General features: G+C 44.7%; 1 protein-coding gene across 1 annotated transcript in view; it reads left to right on the forward strand.

The window, feature by feature from the left end:
• Positions 1–10694, forward strand: part of TICRR (TOPBP1 interacting checkpoint and replication regulator) — a 50947-nt gene extending 40253 nt beyond the window's left edge. Inside the window, exons 20-22 of the mRNA XM_082448917.1 lie at positions 876–3048; positions 3174–3299; positions 4179–10694. Of these exons, the coding sequence (XP_082305043.1) occupies positions 876–3048; positions 3174–3299; positions 4179–4291 (2412 nt within the window). The 3' untranslated portion in view covers positions 4292–10694. The remainder of the gene's footprint in view (positions 1–875; positions 3049–3173; positions 3300–4178) is intronic.
• Positions 10695–11522: the final 828 nt, after the last annotated feature.

Below are 11522 nucleotides of genomic sequence, written 5' to 3' on the forward strand. Positions count from 1 at the left end.
TTCTATGCCTGAAGTTCCCTCTCCCCCACTTTCCCACCTTTTGTCTTCACCTGCTGACACCCATTCTTTTAAGACCTGACTCGCTATTCCTATTCCCTCTTTCTCCCCTTTGCTGGATTAGATAGCCAACCCTCCCGGTGCTCCTATATTGTCCCATGCGTGCCCCTGTCATTGCATTGGCCATACTATATATCTGTCTGTATCCCACATGAAATGCCAACTAGACCAGGACTCCCTTGAGATGATCAGGTAAGATTAAACAATAGGTGTCAGACCTCCTTACCTGTTGGAGTATTTAACTGCATTTTTGCAAGAAGGAAGGGAAGTCTTTTGCTGGAGAGTTTCCTTTCTGAGATGTTATCTTTGAGGCTGTGCCTTATATATCCATATATTCCATGTTCCACCTCATCCCCCTGGCCTCCTCCCGCACACACATTGCCTGGCGCACATAGCAGGTACTTAAAAGCACATGTTGAATGCAGGTCAAAAGCAGGTGATGTGGCTCTGAAAGGTTACTTTAGGCAAAGATCAGAAATAGTTGTCTCATTGAAGAAGAAGATAGCTGTGAGTAGTGGAGTGACATAGTTAGAGGCAAAGCATGTTTTAGCTGTAGTATGCAAATTATTAAAACTATTTGTCTTAGGAGAAGAAACTAAGATTGGATACAGTGCTTGGTGCTAGAAAAAGTGGACACGTGAAATCTGGGTCATGTTTTGGAAGTGGAAACGTGTCACTATACGAAATCCAACTTAAGATCATTCCTTTGGCTGACTATAAATCTTCCAAATTTGACTTTTTAATCATCTTAGACATTATTAAAACACTCTTCAGAGAATATGATGTTCAAGCACTGAAATAAGCATTTTTCTTTACAGACTCCTGAGAAGAGTTACTGGAAATCTCCAATCTCTTCTAAAGCTACACCAAGAAAGTTCCCTCATACACCACGAACTCCGTTGCGCACTCCTGAAAGGCTGCAAAAATCCCCTGCAGAAATGACCCCTGCCAAACCGGTCATTTTTAAGGAGTTCTTAAAAGACTCCTCACACGGCTGGCATTCACCATCTCGACCAAAAGCCATTCCTCAGAAAGGACACTCCCTGGCAGAAGGTCACTCTCCTCTTGAAGAAATACCGAGAACTCCCCAGAGACAAGGTGGTCAGCCACCTAGATTTTTGCAGAATTCTACTTGGCCACATTTGGTGAATTCCAGTCCAGAAAGCACCTCCTGTCCGGCAGCCCTGGTTTCGTCAACTGCCCAGACCAGGAGTGAGTGTCTGACTCCCATCAGATACTCTCCTCGAATGCCTCTGAGGGCAGCAGCCTCGGGGGTCCGAAGACGAGCTGCCTTTGTGGGCACACCTCCAAGTCAGAAACGCCAGCTCCCCCGTGGCTCCAGAGCGTCTCAGGCAGAGAAGCTGGCACAGCCGTGGAATGATGCTGTTGGAACCCCAGAGAAACCAGGGAACACAGCTCTGACTTCTCCAAAGAAACCTGTTACCTCTCCTTCACGTGGTATTTCCGAGGAGACTCTGCTTGGGAGTTTTTCTATAGAATCTCCTCCCTCTGGAGAACTGGATTGGCAAGAAGCCCAGAAATCACCCAGTGTAGCCACATCTCCCTCCTGTCCTGCTCCCTCGACTCCCCACAAAGCCTCACAGATAGCTAGATCTGACCTCCTACCCCCTCCACCGCCTTCTAAAATTGGGAAAAGGCATAAAAAGACCTCTAAAACAGAGAGAAACTTCCCGGAGGGCCAGCCTAACAGCTCTGCTGTTCTGAGGGTTGCCATAACTGACAACCCAGCTGCCATCACAGATGCTAGAAAGAACCAGAAGGAAGTGACCCTCTCTCCTCCGTCTCCTCCTGAAACACATAGTTACCCTGGGACTAGCTTTGGGAGTCACTGGCATACATCCTCTCCTTTGCTTATTGCAAGAGACTCGGAGTATCTCACTCTCCTGGATGGAGCTGCTGAGCACCATAGCAGCGATAACTTAAAAAGCAACGTTTCACCGGTGGAGGAAGGTGAGGGGTCAAGGATGGGTACTTATGAGAAGCCGTCTCTGTGTAACCCCGGGATCCCTCCCTCTTCTCCTTCCTCTGGGCCCAGCTCTCCCCTGACACCCTGCTACGACCTGCACTGCACTGCAGACAGGAAGCAGTGCCAGGCTGCCGCACAACTAGAGAATCTGCAGGCGTCAGCCTGGCCCTCCAGAGCCTCTGCCAGCCCACAGACCTATGAGGTTGAGCTGGAGATGCAAGCTTCTGGCCTTCCCAAGCTTCGAATTAAAAAGATAGACCCCAGCTGTCTGTCAGAAGCTGAGCCCCTGCGAAGGGAGGAGAGCTCTCTGGGAGAGGAGAGCTGCCTCCCTGGTCTCAGTGTGCCCAGGGCCAACAAGTCCTCAGGCAAACCCGAAGCCACCTACCTGTCGCCCCCCTGCCTTCGCCCCTCGCACGGCACCCCTGGCAAGAGCGGGGGACAGACCTATATCTGCCAGTCCTGTACCCCCACCCACTGCCCCTCTAGTACCCCCTCTCCATTTCAGACAGAAGTCGGGGTTCCTTGGACACCATCCCCCAAGCACAGTGGGAAGACAACTCCTGACACAATTAAAGACTGGCCCCGCCGGAAGAGGGCAGTGGACTGCGGCCTCAGCGCCTCTGCTGGGAGGAGCGAGGTCGGTACAGACCTTCCTGGGGGAGTGTCGCTGCTGGAGCCGGAGGGGAAGGAGCGAGGCCTTGAACTCAGCATCGCCAAGACCCCCGTCTTGGGGGATTTTGAGCTCGAGGGGGTGTGTCAGCTGCCAGACCAGTCACCCCCCAGGGACAGTGAGCCTAAGGCTGAGGGAGCCTTCTCCTGGGGACAGTTTGGGTTGGGATCTCGGAAGAGACTCCTTTCTGCCAAGGAGGAGGCTGAGTGTCAAACCAAAAGAGTCTGTGACAAGCAGAGAGGAGACTCCCAAGTCGGTAAGAGTGACGACAGGTCTCCAGGCCTGGGTGTGCGACAGCTCCCCTCCACGGCAGGCGACGAGGTGTTTGTTTCTGGTGAGTTGGCCGCCACGCAGCTCTGTCGGGCATGTTGGCCAGGAGGCACTGCAGAGACGCCCCTCGGGAAGGCTGGGGCTTCCTTGTGAGGGCTGCGGGCTGTGCTGACCGTGCCGTTGCTGCAGGTGCCACCCCGCCTCCCGGCTGTGCCATGCAGAGCTGCCTCTCTGCCAGCGGTCTGCAGGCGCTGACCCACTCTCCGCTGCTGTTCCACGGGAAGGCACCCTCCTCTCAGTGTAAAGACACCAGAGGTAATTTGTTGAAGGTCCTAGAGATGTTACCAGGATCAAACTTCTACCCTTTGGTTAGCTCTATCCCAAGCTAGCTCGGGGTTTTCAGGCACTTGCATCTTGGAGGAGTCGTAGGGACTGCCACAGTTTGGGATGGTTTTATCCCCACAGTGTCATGTGCCCTTCCCAGAGAAATACCACTTTAGAACTTATGTGTATTTGAACCAAAAAAAACCCTCAAAATCCTACCGAATTACTTCAGCTTCTTGAAGACAGTGACAGAAGCTGGCACACAATCACTTCCTGCTCGTCTGTGGTCGCTGGGATCTGAGGGGAAAGCAGCACGAGTGGTAGGTGGTGTGTGCAGAGCCAGCCATTGCCCCTCGGGGGTTATACCCCTGTGTTTCCATACATTCAGTCTGAGAACGGACTGGCTATTATAATCAGCCTTCAGACCCTAGGATTCCCCTCAACCCCACCTGGAAAGAACGGGATTCACCCTGTTAGCTGCACTGGTTAGAGAGGTTTCCTCCTTCTGCTAGAACTGAAGCAGGGTGCAGGAGGTGGGGCTCTTCAGTGGCTCTCTTCCCTCAAGACCATGATAGAAATCATGCAAAACAGCAAAACTGCCACAGATCTGAGACAAAAAGAACTGCAGAGTACCTAACTGAAGCGCACAGGTATTCTGCATTTTCACAATTACTTGTTGTCAGCTCCGTGCTGACAGTAAGGGCGGAGGGCCTTGAAAAAGTCCAGGTAGTGTGTCTGTGGGATGGGAGAACCTACAAGCAATGCTGGTTTTAAGTCCATCTTAACATGTAACCCTCTGCAGTTGAAGCCCATTTTCTTTTGTTCTTTTCTCAGTTACTTCCTGTATGCTGTCTTTCTGCCTTTTTCTAGATGAGGATGTGGAGGTATTTTCCCCCACGGCAGAAGACTCTCCTTTCAGCCGAGCATTCTCCAGGAGACGTCCCATCAGCAGAACTTACACACGGAAGAAGCTGATTAGCTAGTTAGGATGGAACTGGTTGGGGGACTTATAACTACAAACACTACTGAGCTTGCCCAGAGCTACCACACTTCTTAACAGAAGTGATCTGACAGCAGTTTTCTCTGGACGTACAAGGAATTCCAGACATGTACCATAAAAGAATTCTTAGTAATGTACCCAGAAACTTGGTTCATTTGAGCCAGGGCTCTACTGGTCTGTTCATCATGTGTAACCCTCAGTTTGCTGCACAGAAACAGGAATAACCAAGGCTTAATGGAACTGAGGAAATAATTTAAAACATGAAGGTGAGGTCAGCCAGGTCCCCATGGGCATAAAGAAACTGGGGCCTGGTCCCAAGCCTCCGTTACCATGATCAGCTTTCAGATTCCCACGTGAATGCCTTCAGCTTTTCATACCCCTGTGTGGAGTCTGTCCATCTCCAAGCCCAGCCCTAACCCACGATGCCTGCCCTGCCCTAGTAAGGTGGTATAGCTGGTGGTGTAACTCAGAGGCAGCCTGGGAGTCAGCAACCAGACAAGGAACTGTTAAGATCAGGATCCCATTCCATGCCACCCCAACCGTGACCGTGGCAAGTTCAGACCACTCTGCTTCACTTATGAAATGGGAGAAGGACCCCTACATTGGTCCCTCACAGAGCTGCTATAGGCCAGGACCCCAAGACAGAGGCAGTGCCTGGAGATGGAAGCAGCATACACCAAACAGAAGACTGTGGCATGGGGGCAGAATAAATGTTTTGCATTCCCTGTGTAACAATAAAATCATCTAGCTACTTGGCGTCCAGTGCATTTCTGTATAACATTCATTCCAGCCTGAGGTTAAATGTGACCATGGTCCAGCTCTAGTGGTTTCTGGAGCAGCCACATCTCAAGGTCTGCCCCGAGAGTCGGCTAGTCCCTGGCACGGTTCCCACCATTCACAGGGAGACTCACCTGAGTCGTGGATCTGTCCAGAGCACCCCGTGGACCAGTCTGCTGTCAAGTCTTGGCCAGGAGCTTGGCTAACAGAGCTGATTCAAAACGGTCTCATGGTCTCTGAAAAACTTTCAAGCCTGTTGTGTTTCCAAACCTGAGTCTTACTATGATCTTGTAAATCAAACTCTTAAGTGAAAACTCCCATTTCTCCCTCCAGAGATTACTGTCATTTATTTTTAAATGGTTTTCGAAAACCCTGATACTACTAAGCTTTTCAGTCCCCCCACCACCATATACATAAGACCATTTAAACCACAACCCTGTTGCCATTGACTGCTCTGTGACAAGCCTTGGCTGAACTTCAGAACCAACAGCACACACACATCAGCATGAGACCAGAATCATCCTTCTGAAACTCAAGCCAAAAGGTGGCAGAAGGAGAGAGACAAGATGGCAGAGTAGAAGCACTTGAGCTCACCTCCTCTCACGAAAACACCAAAATCACAACTGACTGCTGAACAGCCATCAACAAAAAGACTTGAACCTACCAAACAAGATATTCTACACCCAAAGACCAAGAAGAAGCCACAACAAGACAGTAGGAGGGGCACATTAGTGATATAATCAAATCTCATACCTGTGGAGGTTCTCCCACGAGTGAGAGTTCTGAGCCCGTCAGGCTCCCCAGCCTGGGGGTCTGGCATTGGGAGGTGGAGCCCCCAGAGCATTTGGCTTTGATGGCCAGCTAGGCTTGAGTACAGGAGCTCCACAGGACTGGGGGAAACAGGGACTCCATTCTTAGCACACAAAAAGTTTCACAAGCACTGGGGCCCAGGACAAAGCAGTAACTCCATTACAGCTTGGACCAGACCTACCTGTGGGTCTTAGAGGATCTCCTGGGGAGGTGGGGGTCAGCTGTGGCCCATTGTGGGGACAACGACACTGGTGGTGGATGCCCCAGGCAACACTCATTGGTGTGAGCTCTCCCAGAGGTTGCCATTTGGCTACCAAGACCCGGCCCTGCCCAACAGCCTGCAGGCTCCAGTGCTGGGATGCCTCAGGGCAAACAACCAATAGGGTGGGAACACAGCCCCACTCATCAGCAAACAGGCTGCCTATAGTCATCCAGAGCCAATAGCCTATAAACACCCTTTAACATGGCTCTGCCCACCTGAGGGACAAGACCCAGCTCCACTCACCAGTGGGCAGGCACCAGTCCCTCCCACCAGGAAGCCTGCACAAGCCTCTTAGACCAACCTCACCCACCAGCAGGTAGGTACCAGAACCAAGTATTAAAATCCTGCAGCCTGAGAAACGGAGACCACAGACAGAAAGTTAGACAAAATGAGATGGCACAGAAATATGTTCCAAAGGAACAAGATGAAACCCCAGAAGAACAGCTAAGTGAAGTGGAGATAGGCAATCACCCTGAAAAAGAATTCCGAGTAATGATAGTAAAGATAACAAGATCTCAGAAAAAGAATGGAGGCACAATACTGAAAGGATACAAGAAATGTTTAAGAGCTAGAAACTTTAAAAAACAGAGATGAACAATAACTGAAACGAAAAATACACTAGAAGGAATCAATAACAGAATAAATGAGACAGAAGAATGAATAAGTGAGCTGGAAGACAGATTAGTGGAAATCATTGCTGTGAAAGAAAATAAAGAAAGAAGAATGAAATGAGGACAGTCTCAGAGACCTGGGACAACATTAAATGCACCAACATTTGCATTATAGTGGTCCCAGAAGGAGAAGAGAAAAGGGGTCTGAGAAAATATTTGCAGAGATAATAGCCAAAAACTTCCCTAACATGGGAAAGGGAACACTCAAGTCCAGGAAGCACAGAGAGTCCCATACAGGATAAACCCAAGCAGGAACATATTAAAAGCAACAAGAGAAAAGCAACAAATAACATGCAAGGGAGTTTCAGCTGATTTTTCAGCAGAAACTCTGCAGGCCACAAGGGAGTGGCATAATTTATTTAAAGTGATGAAAGGGAAAAACCTACAACCAAGAATACTCTAACTCTACCCAGCAAGGCTCTCGTTCAGATTTGATGGAGAAATCAAAAGCTTTACAGACAAGCAAAAGCTAACAGAATTCAGCACCACCAAACCAGCTTTACAACAAATGCTAAAAGAACTTATTGAGGCAGAAAAGAAGGCCACGACTAGAAACAAGAAAATTACAAATGGGAAAGCTCACCGGTAAAGACAAACATACTGAAAAGGTAGAAAATCATCCACACACAAATATGATATCAAAACCATCATTGTGAGGAGAATATAAATGCAGGATATTGGAAAAGCATTTGAAATTAAGAGACCAGCAACTAAAAACAATCTTGTATATATATAGACCGCTATATCAAAACCTCACAGTAACCACAAACCAAAAATCTACAATAGATACACAGACAAAAAGAAAAAGCTATCCAAACACAACACTAAAGATAGTCATCAAATCACAAGAGAAGAGAATAAAAGAGGAAGGGAAGAAAAAAGACCTACAAAAACAAATCCAAAACAACATGATGGCAATAAGAACATACATATTGATAATTTCCTTAAATGTAAATGGATTAAATGAGCCAACCAAAAGGCATAGACTAGCGGAATGGATACAAAAACAAGACCCATATATATGCTGTCTACCGGAGACCCACTTCAGATCTAGGGACAGATAAAGACTGAAAGTGAGGGGATGGAAAAAGGTATTCCATACAAATGGAAATCAAAAGAAAGCTGGAGTAGCAATACTCATATCAGACAAAATAGACTTTAAAATAAAGACTGTTACAAGAGACAAAGAAGGACACTACATAATGATCAAGGGATCAATCCAAGAAGATATAACAATTATAAATATATATGCCTACAAAATAGGAGCACCTCAACATATAAGGCAAATGCTAACAGCCATAAAAGGAGGAATTGACAGTAACACAATAATAGTGGGGGACTTTAACACACCATTTACATCAATGGACATATCACCCAGACAGAAAATTAATAAGGAAACAGGCCTTAAATGACACATTAGACCAGATGGGCTTAATTGATATTTACAGAACATTCCATCTGAAAGCAGCAGAATACACATTCTTCTCAAGTACGCATGGAACATTCTCCAGGACAAATCATATGCTGGGCCACAAAGCAAGCCTCCATAAATTTAAGAAAATTGAAATTGTATCAAGCATCTTCTCCAACCACAACACTATGAGATTAGAAATCAATTACAGGAAAAAAAAAACTGTAAAAAAGCACAAACATATAGAGCTAAACAATATGTTACTAAACGACCAATGGATCACTGAAGAAATCAAAGAGGAAATCAAAAAATACTTAGAGACAAATGACAACAAAAACACGATGATCCAAAACCTATGGAACACAGCAAAAGCAGTTCTAAGAGGGAAGTTTATAGCAATGCTATCTTACCTCAGGAAACAAAAAATTCTCAAACACCAACCTTACACCAAAAGCAACTAGAGAAAGAAGAACAAGTAAAACCCAAAGTTAGTAAAAGGAAAGAAATCATAACAATCAGAGCAGAAATAAATGAAATAGAAACAAAGAAAACAATAGAAAAGATCAATAAAACTAAAAGCTCATTCTTTGAAAAGATAGGCAAAATTGATAAAACTTTAGCCAGACTCATCAAGAAAAAAAAAGGGAGAGGGTTCAAATCAATAAAATTAAAAACAAAAAAGAAGTTACAACTGACACCACTGAAATACAAAGGATCATAAGAGACTACTACAAGCAACTATATGCCAATTAAATGGACACTCTAGAAGAAATGGTCAACTTCTTAGAAAGGTACAACCTTCTAAGACTGAACCAGGAATAAACAGAAAATATAAACAGACCAGTCACAAGTACTGAAATTGAAACTGTGATTTTAAAACTTCCAACAAACAAAAGTCCAGGACCAGATGGCTTCACAGGTAAATTCTATCAAACATTTAGAGAAGAGTTAACACCTATCCTTCTGAAACTATTCAAAAAAATTGCAGAGGAAGGAACACTCCCAAACTCATTCTATGTGGCCACCATCACCCTGATACCAAAACCAGACAAAGATACCACAAAAAAAGAAAATTACAGGCCAATATCACTGAAGAACATAGATGCAAAAATCCTCAACAAAATACTAGCAAAAAGAATCCAACAATACATTAAAAGGATCATACACCATAATCAAGTAGGATTTATCCCAGGGATGCAAGGACTTTTCCATATCTGTAAATCACTCAGTGTGATACACCACATGAACAAACTAAAGAATAAAACCCATATGGTCATCTCAGTAGATGCAGAAAAAGCTTTTGACAAAATTCAACACCCATTTATGATAAAAACTCTCCAAAAAGTGGGCCTAGAGGGAACTTATCCCAACATAATAAAGAATTAAAATATGACATATGACAGACACACAGCTAACATCATTCTCAACGGTGAAAAGCTGAAAGCATTTCCTTTAAGATCAGGAACAAGACAAGGATGTCCACTCTTGCCACTTTTATTCAACATAGTTTTGGAAGTCCTAGCCTCAGCAATTAGAGAAGAAAAAGAAATAAAAGGAACCGAAATTGGAAAAGAAGTAAAACTGTCACTGTTTGCAGATGACATGATACTATACATAGAAAATCCTAAAGATACTGCCAGAAAACTACTAGAGCTCATCAATGAATTCAGTAAGGTTGCAGGATACAAAATTAATGCACAGAAATCTCTTGCATTCCTATATACTAACAATGAAAGATCAGAAAGAGAAATTACGGAAACAATCCCATTCACCATTGCAACAAAAAGAATAAAATACCTAGGAATAAACCTACCTAAGGAGGCAAAAGATCTGTACTCTGAAAATCTGTACTCTGATGAAAGAAATTGAAGATGACACAAACAGTTGGAAAGATATACCATGTTCTTGGATTGGAAGAATCAGCACTGTCAAAATGACTATACTACCCAAGGCAATCTACAGATTCATGCAATCCCTATCAAATTACCTATGGCATTTTTCACAGAACTAGAACAAAAAATTTTTTTAATTTGTATGGAAACACAAAAGACCCCAAATAGCCACAGCAATCCTGAGAAAGAAAAACAGCTGGAGGAATCAGGCACTTTGACTTCAGACTATACTACAAAGCTACAGTAATCAAAACAGTATGGTCCGGGGGGCTTCCCTGGTGGCGCAGTGGTTGAGAATCTGCCTGCCAATGCAGGGGACACGGGTTCGAGCCCTGGTCTGGGAAGATCCCACATGCCGCGGAGCAGCTGGGCCCGTGAGCAACAATTACTGAGCCTGCGCGTCTGGAGCCTGTGCTCCGCAACAAGAGAGGCCGTGATAGTGAGAGGCCCGTGCACTGCGATGAAGAGTGGTCCCCACTTGCCACAACTAGAGAAAGCCCTCGCACAGAAACGAACACCCAACACAGCCATAAATAAATAAATAAATATTAAAAAAAAAAAAACACAGTGTGGTCTGGGCACAAAAACAGACACATAGATCAATGGAACAGGATAGAAAGCCCCAAAATAAACCCACGCACCTATGGTCAATTAAATCTACAACAAAGGAGGAAAGGACATACAATGGAGAAAAAACAGTCTCTTCAATAACTGGTGCTGGGAAAACTGGACAGATACATGCATTAATAAAAGAATGAAACTAGAACATTCTCTAACACCATACACAAAAATAAACTCAAAATGGATTAAAGACCTAAATGTAATACTGGATACTATAAAACTCTTAGAGGAAAACATAGGCAGAACACTCTTTGACATAAATCACAGCAATATCTTTTTGGATCCACCTCCCAGAGTAATGAAAATAAAAACAAAAATAAACAAATGGGACCTAATTAAACTTAAAAGCTTTTGCATGGCAAAGGAAACCATAAACAAAATGAAAAGACAGCCCACAGAATGGGATAAAATATCTGCAAAGTGACCACCAAGGGATTAATCTCCAAAATATACAAACAGTTCATGCAGCTCTATATAAAAAAACAAACAACCCAATCAAAAAATGGGCAGAACAGCTAAATACACATTTCTTCAAAGAAGATATACAGATGGCCAAAACGCACATGAAAAGATGTTCAGAGAAATAAAAATCAAAACTACAATGAGGTATCACCTCACACCAGTCAGAATGGCCATCATCAAAAAGTCTACAAAAAATAAATGCTGGAGAGGGTGTGGAGAAAAGGGAACCCTCCTACACTGCTGGTGGGAATATAAATTGATACAACCATTATGGAGAACAGTATGGAGGTTCCTTAAAAAAATAAAAA

The sequence above is a fragment of the Balaenoptera physalus genome, assembly GCF_965194825.1.
Source record: "Balaenoptera physalus genome assembly, chromosome: 2".
In the NCBI taxonomy this organism is placed as follows: Eukaryota; Metazoa; Chordata; class Mammalia; order Artiodactyla; family Balaenopteridae; genus Balaenoptera; species Balaenoptera physalus.